Source organism: Notothenia rossii, assembly GCF_949606895.1.
Source record: "Notothenia rossii genome assembly, chromosome: 10".
Classification (NCBI taxonomy): Eukaryota; Metazoa; Chordata; class Actinopteri; order Perciformes; family Nototheniidae; genus Notothenia; species Notothenia rossii.
In genome coordinates, this window is record NC_136908.1 from 17,289,060 (window position 1) to 17,309,099 (window position 20,040).

General features: G+C 39.3%; 3 protein-coding genes across 5 annotated transcripts; 2 read left to right on the forward strand and 1 right to left on the reverse strand.

The window, feature by feature from the left end:
- The first annotated feature begins 324 nt into the window (after positions 1 to 324).
- LOC307022466 (transmembrane protein 272-like) lies at positions 325 to 2,438 on the forward strand. Of its 3 annotated transcripts, none has more exons than XM_079655275.1 (5): positions 325 to 682; positions 769 to 819; positions 927 to 1,118; positions 1,685 to 1,752; positions 1,868 to 2,438. In XM_079655275.1, exons 1-5 carry the CDS (start codon positions 622 to 624, stop codon positions 1,949 to 1,951), a joined length of 456 nt encoding a protein of 151 aa, XP_079511401.1. In that variant the 5' UTR covers positions 325 to 621; the 3' UTR covers positions 1,952 to 2,438. The 3 variants fall into 3 exon arrangements, with proteins under 3 accessions (XP_079511401.1, XP_079511400.1, XP_079511399.1); XM_079655274.1 differs by having other exon boundaries at positions 328 to 539; positions 620 to 682; positions 1,685 to 2,438; XM_079655273.1 differs by having other exon boundaries at positions 328 to 682; positions 1,685 to 2,438.
- Positions 2,439 to 3,151: 713 nt separating this feature from the next.
- On the forward strand, positions 3,152 to 6,725 carry mrpl9 (mitochondrial ribosomal protein L9). The gene is made up of 7 exons (XM_079655421.1): positions 3,152 to 3,449; positions 4,102 to 4,261; positions 4,875 to 4,999; positions 5,104 to 5,157; positions 5,276 to 5,377; positions 5,501 to 5,584; positions 6,132 to 6,725. The coding sequence occupies exons 1-7, from the start codon at positions 3,363 to 3,365 to the stop codon at positions 6,540 to 6,542; spliced, it is 1,023 nt and encodes a 340-aa protein (XP_079511547.1). The 5' UTR covers positions 3,152 to 3,362; the 3' UTR covers positions 6,543 to 6,725.
- Positions 6,726 to 14,899: 8,174 nt separating this feature from the next.
- Positions 14,900 to 19,751, reverse strand: prcc (proline rich mitotic checkpoint control factor). Its single transcript, XM_079653274.1, has 7 exons — positions 18,978 to 19,751; positions 18,837 to 18,887; positions 17,852 to 18,370; positions 17,072 to 17,164; positions 16,770 to 16,916; positions 16,507 to 16,572; positions 14,900 to 15,590 (listed from the first exon to the last, which is right to left on the reverse strand). The coding sequence occupies exons 1-7, from the start codon at positions 19,278 to 19,280 to the stop codon at positions 15,504 to 15,506; spliced, it is 1,266 nt and encodes a 421-aa protein (XP_079509400.1). The 5' UTR covers positions 19,281 to 19,751; the 3' UTR covers positions 14,900 to 15,503.
- Between the last annotated feature and the right edge of the window lie 289 nt (positions 19,752 to 20,040).

A 20,040-nucleotide genomic window follows, 5' to 3' on the forward strand; every position in this document is an offset into this window, starting at 1 on the left:
TTTTAAAGGCCCACATTTTTACACATTAAAATCAGAATCAGAAACTGTTCCACTGCACAACTGCTAAAAGTGCAACGTGTATTAACAACCACACTGATGAGAGCTGATAACACAGCTTTTCCTGTCTGTGTATCTGCAAGTGCACCAATGTTCTTTTCTGCTTCATGAAATGAGCCCTTGAGTTGAACCATGTATTATGCCTCTTTATATGTATTGACTAAGGGTGGACAAGATAGAAAGAGAGAGAGATAGGACACCATGTGATGAGGTTGTGGTTTAAAACGATGCACGCAGATCATCTGTGTCAGATGTTATCATAATTTCCTCCTAGTTAAACACAGAGAGTGTTGCGTAACAGTTGTTGAAATGCGTTGACTTGAAATAATATGTCTTAACATCCGGCTAAAACAGCAAAGGATGTTAATAGGGTAGATGCTTTGTAAGCAGTGTCCGACTCAGACTCTAGCTACACTCATTGAGTGAATAAGAAGAAAGAAAGAAAATAAGTCTTTCCAGTGTCTCCATTCAGAACTGAACAGGTACGATAAAACACTTTTGCTGCAGCCTCTCTCCCTGATTATGTCTTTGTAAAAACTGGACAAGACTTTCTTTACTGCAGAGATGAATCCGTCTCCAGATGACCAAATCAGGCCTCGAGGGGCTGTAACGATTGCATCACTTGGTGAGATATCTTTCTTCTCACATTTATGTTTGCCTTATTATTTTTATTTTACTCTTCCTTACCCTCTCACTCTTCCTTTCTTGCAGTTGTGGTGAATATGATTTGGTGGATGCTTATGATTGCAGCCATTGGTTTGGGTAGGTTTGCTCAATGTAATATTTTTTGACAGCAAACCATATATTTTTTGGAGAGTATTTTTCATGATCCTGTGTTAATATTAACATGTTTCTGGACACCATCATAGGGCTTACACATCTACAACGATGTCCAGCAGAGCCGATCCTCCCCATCTACCTGATAGTGCTGGGAGCGACCACCCTCCTCTCTCTGTTTATGACCTACATCATGACCAACAGGGAGGGGGCCAGGGTCCCCACCATGTGCTCCGTCTGCATCACCCTCCTGTACCTCTTCAGTTTCGGCTGGTTCATTGCAGGTGGGAGAAAATGTCACCAAAATGTTGGTAGATAACATCTCTCCGGACATGAAAATAGGCAATGATGTAAAGTAACTGAGTAGCCTGCATTTACTCAGGTGCCGTTGAAATAAAATTACATTGTTGAGTATTGTATTTCATCCTACTCTTCTATAATGATAGGGGCTTGTTCTAACTTGTTAGCGGGTATAGTTTTGTAGAAAGAAGATATGCCTCCATTGAACTGCTCACGACAAGGATTAGCTCTAGTAACTGAGTCATGATTTTTAGAAATAGGCATTGGTTTTGGTTGGTTTATAATACTGTATTTGTTTTATGGCGCACTTTGCAATTCTATGCAACTCACATCAAAACAATCTAAAGTGATAAATAGCACTTTAGGTAAGTGAAAAAATAAGTATTTGTGATCCTGATTGGTGCAAGGAAGTACCAAACTTGGAAATAACTGTTTGTTTTGGTTACCATCAGTAAAAATCGGACAAAAAAAAAACTTGTTTTCAGGGCCTTCAAGTTTGGTTTCTTTGTTTAGTTCTACATCTTAATCAAATTCAAATGTTCTCCTGTAGGTTCTATCTGGATTTATCCTATCTATCCTCCCAACTACACACCCGGAACAGCTCCATACTGCCACAGGGTAACCTACCTGTTTGCCTTCGTGATCACCACCATTGTGTGGCTCGCTACGACTCTCATGTTCGTCTTTGGATGCTGCTTCGCTGTACTGACCTGCTGTCAGTTTGTAATTTCAGGAGGCAGATTGGTACCCAGCCGCTATTCTTTCTACGGTGCGACAAGTGATTTCCAAGAACCCATTGTTGGTGATGTGTGATTGAACGATTTCTTCGCTCATGTCTTCAAATGTCTTGAGATTTTACAATAGGTTTAACAGGAGTGAAACTTTTTCAACTTTTTATTATGCTTCTGCTGCTAAAGGTTTTTTATCTTTTTTGTTTTTGTAGTTGAACAGTTTGATTGAATAAGATAATGTTATTAATCCCAATTCAATTGTTACAGCAACTTTAATAGGCACAGAAAAAAAGAGCTTAACAAATAAATGACATAGCCTTATACATAAATACACATTACACTTTTTGCACTTGATACTGAAAGTATGGGCAGCTAGTAAAACAATACCCTTTACTTAGATTTGGCTTTCTGCAGGTGTCTTTCCTCAGTGGAATACATTTTCTTTATTGCACCACTTAAAGTGGTATTGTAAAAAAGATTTGTGTAGTAATCTATGAAAATAAAAGTGTAATATGTTGTGAATTAATTAATTTAGCTATATTCCTGATGATTTGAATAAATGCTGCCGTTCTATTTAAGTATCTTATCATTGTGTGTCTTGTTCTTGCTAGGGTGTAAAGTGTTTTGCACTTTTAACTTGGGAAAATGGAACTCAACTGTAACAGTGATATCACTGACACATTGTGGAGTAAACTTCTACATCAATGCATCAAAGGAGAGAGGTTTAAATGCTGAAAGCTGTAAATAGGATACTTTCAACTCGTGTTAAGTTGCTCTGTATAACAAGTAAAGGCTGTTTCATTCTGTTTCATATAGCATAGCATTTATTTTTGATAGGGTCAATTAAGTGCCATGGTAGCTGAGTGTTTATAGGCAGCCCATACCAGAGCCATATAATAGAATTATAACTGTAGAATTAAATAGAACATATAATTCTCTCTATATGGCGCTGGCCCATACCATTTAACTGCAGCGTCATGGCGACAAAAAAAAGAAAAGCTGTGATATATACTGCTATGATGAACTGATATATAATTTTAGGCAAATTTGACCATACAATCCAAAAACAAAGTACTATGATAAAAAATTCTTAGATACTTTTAAGGATGAATTGCCTTTTAGATGTAAACGTTTTCAGTACAAAAAAAAAGAATGTATTAAAAAGCCTGTAAAGCCTGTACATCCAAAGGTTAGTTGTAATAAGATTGTCTCTTTAACGACTCAGTACATTCATTTTGATATTTTGTAAGGGCTTTTAAATCAGGCCTTTTTCAGGTCAACTATTTCTGCTGGCGGGGTCCTTTTACGTCACACGCACAGAACCAACTCAAATTAGCCTTTAGCAAATCAAGCTAACATGCATGCTGCGATTATCTGACCTGTGACTGGAGAATAACCTAAAAGTAAAGGTTTTTTTAAACGCGGGCTTATTTGCCATTTTTCGTGCTTTATCTCGGGGGATTTGAAGAAGGCTGTGAGTTTCTTGGTTCAGTGAACATGTGGAGCTCAGGCCGCCGTGCCCTTCAGGATTTGATGCTCCATCAGCAGACTGCTGTAAGGAGCTTCTCCCTCAGCCCTGCTCAGGTCAGTGTCCGAGCACTTTATACACTAATATGTGGTTTGTTGAAAATAAAAATAACTAGGTCCGTACTCCACTGTTCTGCTAGAGAGCCATGACAAATCATTACAATTAGGGCTGGGCAATATCTCAAAATCAATATTGTGTTACGAGACTATATATCTAGAGGTTTTAATTTTGTATATCGTAATATCATAAGTGTTTATTTTTCCTGATTTTAAAGCTGCATTGCAGTTAACGAGTGTAATTGTCTGAGTTTAACAGACTTTTCTAGATGTGTTATATGCCTTTACCCACTTAAAACTAATTAAATGAAATCCAATTTACTAAAAAATGATTTATCATTGTGTAAATATGTTGTGAAAGCATCAATGATAAACATTACAACATCAATATTTAGGTGTTTAGTCCTTTTTAATATTTGCTGTTCACTTTTTGGTTGCATTATATTTGTATCTGTATCATATTCTATCTTTTAAATATGTTTAACTCATGTGTAATGCTTGACAACACGGTTCCTCTTTGAAAGTAATTTGGGATGAATAAAGTATTTACCGATCTCATCGCCCAACCCTTAAACCAAAAACATAAATCCAATTATAGGAGGCTACAGGACATGACAGCAGACTTATCTATTTGTTCGTGGTGTTTCCACAGAATACAGTGATCGTGGAGAGATGGTGGCAGGTGCCCTTATCAAAAGAAGGCCGTCCGCCCAGGCTTCACCCTCGAAGACACAGAATCTACAAACTGGTTGAAGACACCAAACAGGCTCCGAAGCAGAAGATGGAGCTCATCCTGACGGCCACAGTTCCCAGTAAGTACTGCTCTCACTGACACTGGTGAAACAAATACCCTTAATACTCAAATGTCAAGTCCTGACGGTCCTGCATTACAATTGTGAAATTACAGTTACAAGTATTAGTATCAAATGATTCTTGTACCAAAAGTAAAAGTACTTGCATGCGTAATGGCCTATAATCATTTATATTGCATTGTAGAAGGAGCCTGTGACTTAAAAACAATAAAGCCCCTTGAATCAGAATCATATTGATTGATTGGATTATGATTATTGATGCAATAATGTATCCATCACAGCTCGTAAAGGCGTTGCTCATTTGAATGACTTTGTATACTTTTGCTGGATATCTTAACCTAGAATGATATGCCAATATCTGTATTTAGTACAAAGTTAAATATTGACTTCCAAAATGTAGTGGATTAGAACTTTAAAGTAGCATAAAATGATTATACTCTTGTCAAGTACAAGCACATCAACTAAGTACATTACTTGTGTGAGTAAATGGACAATCCATTACTGCTCACAGATAACAAACCTGAGATGTCAGAGTTGTCACAGGAAGTAAAACAATATATTTGCACCACTGAACTTTTTTTAATTATTAAAATACCTGTGTGTGTTCTTGCAGAGCTCGGAGTCCGAGGGGACACCGTGTTTGTGAGAAAGTCAGCTGGCAGAAATAAGCTGCTGCCCCAAGGCCTTGCAGTGTATCCTTCACCGGAGAACAAACACATGTTTGAAGAGGAGATAAAAGTGAGGACTTTGTTTTAATATTGTCCTTTTATATCTATTTCCCACATATTACTGTCCATAGCAAAGTTCAGTTATTAAATATTGTCACCTTTCTTTACTAACAGCTCCTGCGTGAGGGGAAGCCAGAGGAAAGAGTTCAAACCCGCTCTGGACAGTTGGTGAGTTTTCTACAAGCTTTTCCACGATTCACCATTGTTCTGTCTTGGCTGGAGACACAAATGACCCCCACAGCTGTTTTTTTTAACAAAGGCTTCCTCGTGTTTTTTTTCTTTACAGACAGTAGAGATCCTTAAAAAATCCCATTTAAACATTAGCAGAATGCCTTTGGAGGAATTCCAGGTCAATAAAGAAGTGGTCTGTAGGCAGTTCAAAAAGAAGGTACGGCCTTCTTTACCTCTTTTTTTTTTTTTTTTTTTTTTTTAACATTTCCTCTTTAATATTACATAAGTGCCTCTCTTGAACAATCTAACTGTTTATTCATTGAATTCATATTTTTCTCAGCTGGGAGTTTTTGTGCCTCCTCATGCTTTGAGTCTGTCATTTGAGTCGGTCAAGGAGGAGGGCGACTACTGGTGTGAAGTTACGGTGAGTAATGATTTTTATCATTGTATTATCAGACAGACTACACTAAAGATACATTTTATCAGTTTGTAGAATTTCTTTTATTTCCAAATGTTTTTATGAGCTGTTTTTTTACAAGAATAATCACATAAGAAATAGCTAACATTTTCTTCAGAGAAATTCAAATTACTTTTAACTTTTGTCTTCATTTTTTTCAATCAGAAGCATGTCTTCATGTAACTTTCAAGCTGGTTATTTTACCAAAGATCAGAATGCATTACATTGCATTGCATTTAGCTGACGCTTGAAGAAAACAGAATCATATAAGTACATCAGGTTTCATAGAGCTAAAACATTTCAAGTGCTACTCAACTGGCTTTAGATAAGCCAGTCCTTTATTAGTATATAAGTGCTTTGTTAATAGTTCTATCGCTCAAAGTGGAGTCAAAAGAGATGAGTTTTAAGTCTGCTCCGGAAGATGTGTAAGCTTTCTGCTGTCCTGATTTCAATGGGGAGCTCATTCCACCATTTTGGAGCCAGGATAGCAATGCTTAGTTTTGTTTTCTTCCAGGTTAATGGAATGGACATAGTTCGTGTCCCTCTATCTGTGGTGCCATATGAGGACCCATCAGCAATCTATCAGAAGCAGCTGAAAGCGCGAATAGCGCAGGCAGCCGCAGATGCTGCTGCTGCTGCTGCTGAGGACGAGGAGGCTGCCGTGAATCTAGTGGACGAAGCTGCAGTGAAGTTAGTGTCTGATGCTCCAGTGGAGGAAGCTGCTGTGAAGCTAGTTTCTGATGCTGCGGTGGAGGAAGCTGCTGTGAAGCTGGTGTCTGATGCTGCGGTGGAGGCTGAAACAGCTAAAGACTCTGTGGGTGAAGCTGCAGCAGGAGTCTCTGCTGCTGAGGAAGAAAAAGCAGCAAGTACACCGACAAGTCCAGACACAACAGCACCACCAAGTGATAGCCCGAAGAAAGATTAAAGGACTAAGATGTGCATAGAACTTTGATGGATATTGTTTACCTGTAATTCACATGTATAAAATCAGTTGTCTGTATAATTATTAAATGAATTATTCAAATAATGGTGGAACTTTTGTATATTTCATTTGAGCTGTTAACCAAAGCTGGATGGACAATAAAACACTTTTGTAATCTAAATGTAATACCTGCTCCATTGTGTTTCGACGTGACCAAAAACTATCCATTTGCATTTGGAACTATTGACCAAGACAAGGAAAATATTTATTCATTCATTTTGAACACAGTACGCATAACAAATGTATGAGGTAAACAAAAAGTGAAACTGTCGAACATGTAGTTCCCTGAATTATTGACATAGGACATTTATAATGCATAACACAGTTGTATGCTTTGTCAATCTTTAAATGAAACCTGCAGAGGTCAATGTTAGTTTTGTGACCTCATTGAGATGGATATGTAATCAATCAATGAATAAATTGAGTACATTTGTATTTCTAACAAAACACCCTAGTAATGTCCAAAAGATCTGGAAGATGTGTGATATATAAAGACTCAGCGGCTCAGCTCTGACACAAGCTCTGCATGCGGTTTGAACCATAACAAGGCATGAAAGAAATCAATACTTGTAGACTGCTGATATGTTTTAGATTCAGTTTTGAGGCAGACCAGGGGCCTGTACTACGAAGCTGGTTCAACCTAACCTGGATATGTTTGAGTTAGCCGGTTGGCCTAATCCAAAACATACGCCCTCTCGCTAAACGGTACTACGACACGGGTTATCAAGTGGATCGCTGAAGCCAGCCGTGCCTTATCTAGTTAGGTGCGCGTTCACATGAAAGGGGTGGTATTTGGAGCATTCGACCAATCACAAACATGGAGAAGAGTACTGACAGCGCAGCGTCATACTTCCTGAATGAAAAGTCAACTATAATAGACATATAAAGAAGTTAAACTTTAAACATCCATGACTTAAACACTTTATCCAGGATAAAAGCCACATAGCTGCACCTCCAAGGTGAATACAGCTGGTACAAGAAAAAGTGTTTGAATGCGTACATTAACAGGTTTATGATATAACCCGTCTAAGACACGGTCTGACTTGAATTACATTTGACTCGGGTGTTTCGTAATGTGTTGCTTAAAATAATACTTCTGCATACAGTATGTGACACTGTAAGTGTTGCACGGCCAGATACGGCTCAAGAAGCTGACTCAGATAAGGAAATATATGCTAAAACAATGTCGGACACCGTAATCTTCTCTGGTCCCCTCCCCAATCTGATCAATGATGACATGTATAGCCGCATGTCATCATTTCAGCGCTGGTTGTCTTGGTGGTGCCCAGCAAACAATGTGGGCTTCGTAAATAATTGGACAGCCTTCTGGGGAAAACCTGGTCTGATTAAGAGAGACGGCATTCATCCTACTTTGGAAGGTGCAAATCTCATTTCGGCAAACATTTCAGGGCTTTGTGGACAGTCTTTGTGCAGAGTCGCAGTCTTACACGCTTCTCTGCGCTCTCTCCTAGGCAGTCATCCATAGAAATCCCGAACCCAATAAAATACCCAATATTAACGGTGTGTGTGTCTGCCCAAGGACAATTTAAGGTAAAACCTAATAGAGGTGTCATACATAATAACCTAATAAAAGTAAATGTAACAACTACTACAGTGCAACAAAACAGGAAGATTAAATGTGGTCTCTTAAACATAAGATCTCTAGCATCTAAAGCAATACTGGTAAATGATTTCATATCAGATTATAACATTGATATATGGGTCATTCCAGAATTGGAGGACAATTTAGACACCTTTTTTTTCAAAAAATGAACCTTTTATTTTATAATGTTTTTTTATGTATTTAGGAAAAACAGATAATAAACCATCAAAAAAAGTGATTTGCCCAGCTTGGCATCAAATGTATATTTTCCAATGAAGAATTACCCCTGTTACTCTAATTATAGTAACAGGGTTGAAAGTAACAGGGTTGAAAATCAATGCTAATTTGAGCCTTTAACCTCAGGAATTATTGCTAGATGTAGCATGTAATGCTACTTTCCAAGGCAATGACAAACTTGGATATCTAATGCAAAAAAGATAACTTTGAAATTAATATGCTTTATTCTGGTAATATCAGTAACAGGGTAGAGTGGGTCAGAGTGCCACACTCTTTTACGACTGAAAAGATTGTAAAAATATGAAAAATAAAAGACATGACTTAGTTTTGGTCTACCCATGGCACTAGCACATGGCTTGCTGATGTCACTTCCACTGTGTCATCTGATTTACAGTTTTTTCACTTCCTGTGCCAATCTAAAAAGGTTTGGGTAACAGGGTTGAACGCATGTTGAGGGACACACCTTCTGTGCAAAATTACTGTTATTTAAAATATGTTTATGATTTAACAAATAGATTTTACCATTACAAGAGACATATATTAATAGAATAATACCAAAAAAAGTAAATAAAATCCCTATTTTAAATGTTATATTTGACATGCAAGTTGGTCACCAAGAAGCGGGGACAAGAAAAAAATGCAATTTTAGGGCATGTTCGAGAGCTATTTGATAATTTAAATAATATTTTGAAACCACTTTTTCTACAATTTTATACACATTTTGTCTCGTGACAAGTATGTTTAACACAACAAGTGCATGTTTTAGCATTTTGGGCATGGATTATTAGATTTGTTATATAGGGGACATGAAATATCCTCCAATTCTGGAATGACCCATATGCTGTCTCACTGAAACTTGGTTGAGACATGAAGAATATGTCAGCATAAATGAGGCCACTCCACCCATGCCATATCAATACTCATATTGCCCGAGGCACGGGCCGAGGAGGTGGAGTTGCAGCAATCTTTGACTCAAGTTTACTTATCAATACTAAACAAAAATTAAATTATACCTCCTTTGAAAGCCTCATTTTTAGTCTTACGCATCCGACCTGGAAAACTTTGCAGCCAATCTTATTTGTTACAGTGTACCGTGCACCAGGTCCTTATTCAGAATTCTTATTATTATAGAGTTTTTATCAGCTTTGGTACTTAAAACAAATAAAGTAATTATCGTAGGTGACTTTAATATTCATGTTGACGATGATAAAAATAGCCTTACTGTTGCATTTAACTCTATTAGATTCTGTTGGTTTCTGTCAGAGTGTAAATAAACCAACCCACTGCTATAATCACACTCTTGACCTTGTTCTGATTGATGGTATTGAAATTGAGCAACTATTAGTCGAACCTCATAATCCTGCTTTATCCGACCATTTCTTAGTAACTTTTGAAGTACTGTTACTAGACTACAAAGCATTAGCCAAAAGCTCCTGCAGCAGAAACCTATCTGTTAGTGCTATAGCCAAATTTAAGGAAGAGATTCCACCAATACTTAACTCGATAGCATGTCTGCATGTAAGGGAGGAAACTTATACAAAATGTACACCACCCCAAATTGATCATGTTGTTGATAGTGCTACAGATGCGCTGCGAATAAAATTAGACTCTGTTGCTCCTTTGAAAAAGAAGAAAATAAAACAACATAGATTAGCTCCATGGCATAATGCCGAAATCCGCAAAATAAAACAAAAGTCGAGACAACTTGAAAGGATATGGCGTTCCACTAAACTTGAAGAATCTCGTTTAATTTGGCATATTACTCTCAATGAATATAAGAAAGCACTGCGTAAAGCGAGAGCAGCATACTACTCTTCATTAATAGATGAGAATAAGAATAATGCAAGATTTCTTTTCAGCACTGTAGCCAGGCTGACAGAGAGCCACAGCTCGATTAAGCCTTCTATTCCCATAGCACTCAGTAGCAATGATTTTATGTGCTTCTTTAACGATAAAATTGTTACTCTTAGAAACAAAATCAATGACCTCTTGCCTTTGACCAGTATAGTGTTATCAACAGCTCCCGGAAACGTAAATTCTAATATTACACTAGATAGTAAACTAAAATGCTTTTCAGCCATAAACCTTGAACAATTAAATTCAATGATTCTCTCTTCTAAACCATCAACGTGTATCTTAGACCCGATTCCAACTAAGCTGTTAAAATAAGTTTTTCCATTAATTAGCACTTCTTTATTAAATATTATGAATATGTCTTTATTATCAGGCTATGTTCCACAATCATTCAAAGTAGCAGTGATAAAACCGCTTCTTAAAAAGCACAACCTCGATCCAGAGGTTTTAGCCAACTATAGACCTATTTCTAATCTTCCGTTCCTCTCAAAGATTCTTGAGAAAGCAGTCGCAAAACAGCTGTGTGATTACTTAAAAAACTATGATTTATTTGAAGATTTTCAGTCTGGCTTTAGAACACAACATAGCACAGAGACAGCTCTGGTTAAAGTCACAAATGACATTCTAATAGCCTCAGACAAGGGACTCGTCTCTATTCTTGTTTTGCTCGATCTCAGTGCTGCATTTGATACTATCGACCATGATATCCTATTGCAAAGACTAGAGCACTTAGTTGGCATACAGGGAACTGCTTTAGGCTGGTTTAGGTCCTATCTATCTGAACGCTCTCAGTTTGTACGTGTCAACGATGAATCTTCCATGCAAACCAAAGTTAGCCATGGAGTGCCACAGGGCTCAGTGCTTGGACCTATTTTGTTCACACTATATATGCTTCCGTTAGGCAATATTATAAGGAATCATTCTGTAAACTTTCATTGTTATGCGGATAATACTCAACTATATTTATCAATCAAGCCTGATGAAATTAATCATCTAAATAAAATTCAAGACTACCTCAAGGACTTAAAAACGTGGATGACCTTACATTTTTTGATGTTAAACACGACCAAAACTGAAGTTATTGTACTTGGCCCGAAGAATCTACGAAACAAATTATCTAAAGATATATTAACTATGGATGGCATTCATTTGGCCTCCAGTGAGACTGTAAGGAATCTTGGTGTTATATTTGATCAGGATTTATCCTTTAACACCCACATAAAATCAATTTCAAGGACCGCCTACTTCCATCTACGTAACATTGCAAAAATCAGGCATATCTTGCCTCAAAACGATGCAGACAAACTAGTCCATGCATTTGTTACTTCAAGGCTGGATTATTGTAACTCCTTATTATCAGGGTGTACCAAGAAGTCAGTCAAGTCGCTTCAGCTGATTCAAAATGCTGCAGCTCGTGTACTAACCAGAGTTAGGAAAAGGGACCACATTACTCCTGTTCTGGCGGCCTTACACTGGCTCCCTTACACTGGCTCCCTATAGAACACAGGATAGAATTTAAAATTCTTCTTCTCGCCTACAAAGCCCTTAAAGGGCAGGCGCCATCTTACCTTAAAGAACTCATTATACCCTATTGTCCTACTAGCAGTGCTTGAATTGGAATAAAAAAGGTGCCAGTACTCTAAATCAGCAACAAGTATTTGGCACAAAGTCATAGTATATCCTATAATGCTGGTGGGTTTGTCTCTTTACTGTATATTTTAGAAAGGCTCACTGTACTTAAACAAAATGACTCAGGGTGCAACTGAGATTAGAGGGGGTGCAGTGGTAAAGTGCTATTTTTATAAGTGGGGAGTGGGCCTGACACCCTCTAGTCTAGGGGGGTCCGGGGGCATGCTCCCCCGGGAACATTTTTTTTAAAATATTGAAGTTAGATGCATCAATCTGGTGCACTTTGAGAGCAAAATGAAGAGATATATGGATACCTCTCAACATACATAATGAAACAACTGTAAACAGATTTACTTTTTCTTTATGGATATAAAAGAAAGTAAAGCTTGACTCCTACTGGCTGGTTAAATGACTCCTCGTCCCTGAGGCCACTACCAGTTTTTTGTGCCATTTTGCTGGATTTATTTGTCAATAGCGTTGCTACACAAAGTGATAGCCCTCTAGTTTAAATCTACTACCCAAAAAGAAACATAAGGAGATGGGTTACTATTTAAAAAAAATTGCAAATCTATTTGGGAACAGGGCCTCAAATGCTATAGGGGGGTCCGGGGGCATGCTCCCCCGGTAAGATTTTTTTTTAAATGTTGGACTTAAATGCATCAATCTGGTGCATTTTGAGGGGGAAATAAAGAGACTACACCCATATGAAACAAAAATGTATACATTTAAATAATCATAAAATCATAAGTACATGGCCATAACCAATAACATACAATATCCAATATGAAAAAACATTGAAACTTGTTTATTTATTTGTTTTTGGTTCATTTATAGTTGTGAGTGTGTCTGGGCTCCTGCATCAGCCTCTCCTGTCTCCCTCCTCTCCCCCCTGCTCCTCTTTGAGGCAACAGCAAAGACTAGTTTTAGCTCTCAACAAGTTTATCTTACCTTTTTTCACCTAGTTAACATTTTGTTTGTATTATTCATGCATATTTACTAATCACTACCCCCTCAAATGGAAATATGTGTTTACATAAATGGTGACCGAACCGTTTGAGACCCACTGAGATAACTTAAACTAAGTTAACTATCTAAAGACTCAGAGAGTAATTTACCTCACCAGAGCTGTAGTTATCAGCCTCTCAGTCTGACAGCAAAGGACTCTCCCTCCACCTTGTTGTTGAAACAGCTCCTTATATCCGTTAGCGCAGCTAGCTAGCACCAGATGCTAACAACAATACACGTAACCGGTGCGCGCGCTTTCTCGCTCGCTCGCGCCACACATACACCAACACACACCCTCCCGAGCTTGAATGACACATAGAGACCAATCGAGGGCATTAGTATGATCTGTATGAAAGTGGCAATGTCGGCAGGCCACGTCATGTAGACAGCCAGTCACCCTCTGTGAGGCAGAGTCAGACCCACATTTGCGCTGCGTTGCGTTCACAATATATACGTATATTGCCGGCGGCTGAGTACCGGCACCTTGCCGGTACTCAGTAAGAAGTGCCAGTACCACATGGGTAAAAATCAGAAGTGCCGGTACTGCGTACCGGTGAGTACCGGCCCAATTCAAGCACTGCCTACTAGGGCATTGCGTTCCAAGAATGCAGGGTTGTTGGTTGTTCCTAGAGTCTCTCAAAGTACAATGGGAGCCAAAGCCTTTTCTTATCAAGCTCCACTTTTGTGGAATCAGCTTCAAGTTTGTGTTCGGACGGCATACACCCTATCCGTTTTTAAGAGTGCGCTTAAGACCTTCCTTTTTGATAAAGCTTATAGTTAGGGCTGATTAGATTCAGCCCCTAGTTTTGCTGATATAGGCTTAGTTTGTCGGGGGACATCTTACTTCTTCCTTCTCTCTGTCTATACCTGTGTACTCTCATGTTCCGATTAACCCAGCTTCCCCAAATTTCTTTCTTTTTGGTGTCTATATACGCTGGGATCCGGAGTCATGGATGATCCTGCGGTCCTGTGTCATGGATCGCGAGTCCTGGATCTTGAGTCGTGGCTGTGGTCCTGGATCATAAGTCCTGGATGGATATCCTCGTGGATTCATCTTCCTATTATACACACATGCATTTCCAAACATTTGGACTACCTATGTTGCAAATGTATTATCTTTTCAATTTACACACGGCATCTATTGCACGTCTGTCCGTCCTGGGAGAGGGATCCCTCCTCTGTTGCTCTCCCTGAGGTTTCTCCCATTTTTCCCTTTAAACTGTGGGTTTTCTCGGGAAGTTTTTCCTTGTACGATGTGAGGGTCTAAGGACAGAGGGTGTCGTATTGTCATACTGATATTCTGTACAAACGGTGAAGTCCACTGAGACAAAATGTAACATTTGTGATATTGGGCTATATAAATAAACATTGATTGATCATTGATTGATATGATACATTATGATGTGATATGCCGCGGACTGTACTGTTACTTTGATCCGTTTATTTATGTTGTGGCAGATATTTAATTAAGCTTTCTTAACGCTAATGTTATAATAGTCAGATTGCGCTGAAGATGGGAGGTGATATTCTATTCAATTTCACGTTCACACAGTCTGTGATTTTTGCCGGCCGTCTTTCCTGCAACGGCAGTTTAAACTGTATTTCCTTTCTCCTGTAATGTGACTTGATCGCTTTAAACTCCGCACCCCGCTCCGCACACGGAGCTCTGATTGGTCAGCAGGCAGTGCTTTCACTGAGTTGATCTCTTAGCCTGCAACCTAACCTGGTCGGGACCAGGTTAGCCGCCAAGCATAACTTACCATGGAGATCTAGCCTGCTAAAAAGAGAACCAGCTTCGTAGGACCGGAAAGCCAGAGTTTTCCCTGAATTTAGCCGGCTAAGCGAAAATCCTGCTTCGTAGTATACCCCCCAGGTTTCGCAAAATGTTGACACAGTGATGATGGGGACTGCAATTAAGAGCAAAATAGACAACATTTATCATTAATTTAATGAGTCATAAGCAACTGCAGCATAAGTATTCCAACAGCATCTTTATTTTCTATTACAAAGTTGTTGGTTCATATATACATATGTAATGTGTCACAGCTTTCTACTGACTCCAGTTCATTCCTCATAATGAATGGCTTATAATATTTTACTAACATCTGTGTGAATGCCAGAGAACCAAAGCGTTTTTTAAAGAAGTATTCTGAATGCATCACTAAAAAATGAGTCTTTTGCTTTATGAACAGGAAGACAAAGTTTCAGAGGAGAATATTGAGGGTCACATACATGATCTCTGCCAAGGATTCGCTGCAGGAACCTGAAAAACATACATATTTATTTGTAGGAAGAGAGCCTAAATGTGCTGTGTCTTACTGGGACAGGTTTAAGGGACTATGGCTGGATTTTCTGTATAGAAGTGACGCCTTAAAAAACAGTTAAACAAAATAACTACTGCATAACAATTCAACACAAATACATAAGAGAGGGCAGGAGCAAGGGCAACATCTGTTTTAAAAAGGTGTTTATAGATTCTTCCCAAGTACACGTCTTTCTCCTGTGTGGGGAACTCTGAACATACTACTTTCTGATGCAGGGCTTCCACCTGCCACCAAGAGTCCTCAGAGTGACATTTAGAAACCGTATTTGGCCTGTGTCTGTCGGCGCGTCAGCTTGTTATCTGCCCAGTTGTTCTTCAGCTCCAACTCACGTTCCTTTGCCTGTGGAACACGAAAATGAAGGAAAATTCCTGGTAAGCTTTTGTAAGACTAAATGTCACACACACAGAGTCAGAAATACGTTTTGTTTATTTTGTCATTGAACATTTCAAGCGGAGTCTTAATGTTTTTACCTGAATTCTGAACAAACACTTTTTAGTCAATAGTACCAGACAGACAGTAGAAATAGATTTTATTTTAATCAACTATTTTTTGGTAGTTTGAACCAGTCTGTCTTAGAAAAATAAAAACACTGCTCTCTACATTAAATTAATTGTGTTATGATTTCTAAATGCTTGCAGACAGTATGGGGTGAATGTAGTATGCAGGTCGCCTTATGGGGTTTGTACTTTTGGAGACATTGGCATAAATCCCCCACACAAACAAATAAAAGCCTTGTTTAACCAGCTTAAGAATTTAAAAGAATTCCCACCCTGTGCATCAATTATAAATACCATCTGAGTGGTGTTAAAACAACACCAAACGTGATAGTATAGACAATCACTCTGTACATCAAACGAGAAGCTACAGGACTCAAGGCTAAGAGAAATGTGGCTACTATTTGTGTGCTTGTTTGAATGCCTGGTGTAGGATCGTCCTCTTGCAGCTTACTGTATAAACCTCAGATATACAGTAGTCAACGCAGCGCTGAGTCTTTGCTTGTACAATCAAGCATGGAAGCTAACACTTTGAATCTAAATGTGCTCAGACATGTCACAGACTCACAACCTGCTCTATAACCTTTAAAACCCACTGAAAGATAATGTACAAATACTACTCGAACCTCCTCCCTTGGCTACAATATATTAAACTGGACAGACTACACAGTTGCCACCACTGACCGTCAGCACAATTAGATCACAGAATTTAAAAATTGCACAAATATGGAAGGTTTAAATTAAGCTTTAGCAGCACTCACCTGATGAATGAGATATGTTATCTGATGCTTGCGTCGCTGCTGTCCTGTAGGCCCCTCTCCTTTTTTCTGTAAAATAAAAAAAGGTCTTGTATTACGTGTTATTCTTTGCAAAATTACCAAAGACTCTTTCCCAAAGTCGGATTCTTTAAGCATTTCCAGGTGCATTTTCAAGCACCTCAAACTATTGGTAAATGAAATGACATATCTATATACAATTCAAACCATTGACTGACTGATGTACTTCTTTATTATATGTAGGTCACCTTGCTGAAGGACTGGCGGGTCTGCTTTTCTTCCGTTATGTTCTTGGTCATCCACTGCTTGTTGCTGCTCAGCTGGTCGTCCCCTTTGATCTCCAGAAACTTCACCTCCTCTTTGCCCCGGTTCCGTTTCCCTTGCAGCCGCATGAACTAAAGTACAGGAAGAAGAAATGATCATATCAGTTAGACCACGGTTTATCCTTGGCCTGATGAAGCTGCAACATCATCAAGAATTAACCTACTTTTAAAGATTGAAGATATTTAGTAAAACACTACAGAGAGAAAGAACAAAGCAAACTTCTTACCGCTTCCTCATCAAACATGGCGGAGCTGCCGGGCTCATCAGCCTCTGCTGATCCTGCCTCTGGATCTTGGACGTAAGGCTGATTATAGAATCCCTATCGAAGGAGAACATGATTTGGTGATCACTTATATTCATGTATCTCTTTAACGTCTATAGTTCATTATAAGAATGCTCTGATTGACCTGGGGTAATAAAGACAAGATGGTGTCTCTGGAGCGTCAAAGTATATATATTGGTGGAATTCTGTATGGATGTTAAAAGGGAGATTGTGTTGATGTTCAACCGGCTTCGTGTCGTTGCAATGTTAGTTGTTTCTGCAAATTAACAATGTTCGGCAAACTGGCAAATTAACCAACCAGGAGCTCCAGACACCAACGACACATAAGGAAACCAAATATTGTTTATTTGCACAGATCAACCACATTGCGACAATACAAAGCCTGTTTTAAATCAGCAACCGTTTTTTCAAAGGTGCTTTTCTTGCAGTTGTGTGAGTGTCAGATTAGCATCTATAATGTGAACAGTGTCTGAAGCACGTGACTGGACAATGTGAGAGTGCATGCATGCATCAACCATTCATTTGGTTTCAATCAGGAAAACTGAATACAATATCAAGCATTTACTAAAGGGTTTATTCTGATCTGGATTGGTTAGTGTGAGCTTATGTATAAATTCTCCAGGTTATGTTATTACCAAGGTATATTTAAACAGCCAGCATAATCTGAAACCATTTGTCTGACATGTATAATGCTGTAAAAAGCACCTCGGGAGTCCTGATTACCTGAGGGGGAGCATCTGTGCCTTCCATTTCCTGTTGATATTGAGGATATTGAGCACCCCATGGACCGGCTCCCTCACCACCCGCCCCGAAGTCGAGAGGGGCGTCTGACTGCCCCGGCTCATCTGCAGGTGCAGGTGCAGGTGCAGGTGCAGGTGCAGGTGCAGGTGCAGGTGCCAGGGGCTCTGCGGGGGGCCCAGGCTCAGGGTCCAGGCTCGGGATGACTGCGGGGAGAGGCTGGGAGCTCTCGGCCAGAGAAAAGTAGTTCTGTGGGGATATGTCCTCCTCGTTATCTTGGTCGTCGGTGGCTATTTGTCTCGCCATCTGCAGAGCCGCTGACTTTGCTGCAGCCTTGATAGCAGAGGGCGATGCGCTGGAACCGAGCAGACCCTGAGCAGGCGTTCCAGGTTTGGGTCCTTTGGGTGGTTGCCGCTTGGTGAGTGTGTAAGGAATCAGGGATCTGTCCATCGCCTTCCTGGTCATGTGTTTGGGTTGTGGCAGAAGGGAGGAAAGGCCTGAACCCTGGAAGACGCAGGAGATATGGAGGGTATCAGGGCGGTGTAGGTAAAGATATTGGCACCCACATTTCATTTGTTTGATAACATTGGAAAGTGATACAATTAAATATTCTGTCATTGGTTTACTCCATTTAGATTTATGTTCAGCCTTACTGGATACAAAGGTTCTAGCTGCTACTTTAACTCCAGTCTATTGTGTGTATGGAGGGCAGAAACAAGCTTTTTAGGACATCGATACAATCCAATAATGTGATAATGAGAAGGTCATCTATGACAGCTGAATTATTTGTGTAATATCTCAAATATAAAGCAATTGGTTGAATTAATATCTGGGGTCTCCAAGCTGAGCAAGCAGTTTCAATGTTTATTCATTTAGAAATTGCTTTGAGTGTTCTTTAAACTTTTTCTTCAATCCCAGTTACTTTGACGAGCTCTGAAACTGAGCAGCAGACGGTGAGAGGTATTCTTACCTGAGTTTGTACTTTCTTCTTTGCAGGTTCATCATCCTCATCAGAGTCTGACTGTTGACAATAAATACATAGGTCATGAATTACAACCTGATTAATATCACAGGAGCTACAAAATGTCAAGTGAAACGGGTCAGTACTCACATCCCGTCTCTGGATCTGTGGTGCAGTGATTTTGACAGGCTCTGTTCTCTTCCTCGGTTTAGGCATAAAGGCAGAAATCAAGCCTCCTTTAGATGGTGGTTGATCTGGGTCATCATGTGCCTTGCTGTCCCCCCCTGAGCGGTGCACTCTTGTCTCCTTTCTCGATCCTCCCCCTGCCGAAACGGGCTTCTTTGGAGTGGGCAGGAGAGAGAAGAGCCCCCCCGAGCTGCTCCCTTTACTCTGTGAAGCTGATGTTTCTTCTGAGTCGCTGTCATCACTGCTGCCATAGGCGACTAAAGACATGTTTGCTGCTGTGACAAAATTGTATGTATCTGCAGGAACTCGTGGACATGGATAACCACTCCCCCTGGAATTAAATCTCAATAAGCCTTACTTTCTGATACTTCACTTAAAAGGTATTTGATAAATATAGCCGCAAATAATACGAGTTAATCCCCAGTGGCGCTAAAGTATAAAGAAAAACACAGCAGGTTAAAAGAGGGTGAGCTCATTAAATGAAAGGATTGCCACAACTTAGCTTAACGTTAGCAAGGCCACCGTAGCCAACGATATTTTACGGACTGGTCCTTTCTCACGTATCCAAATTAATTTATTCTCAGATATATTACTGCATTATAATAAGACATCGGTTTATGCAGCAGCTATTGTTTACAACACGAAAATAGAGCTCTTTAAGTCCCTGGACTCCATCAAAACATCGCCTCCACCATTCATGATACAAGAAACAGCTACTGCGCAGCTTTGTGCGCAGCTTTTTCTTCTTCGTCTGTTTGTTGCCAAAACAAACATTAACGCCCCCAGTGGACAGAGTATGTATAATAATACTAAACATCAACTTTATCTGAGAAAAATGTGATCTTATTCAGCATAATTTGGTGATAAGAGTTCTTGTAAGAGTAAAAAAAAACTTGAAAATATACAAATGTATATGCAATAAGAAAAGCTTACTGGTATACATAAAATGACAGTTATAAAAAAAATGAAGAGTTTTCAATAGAAAATCACACATTATTTATTTTGAAAATAAGCACAACACGTATCC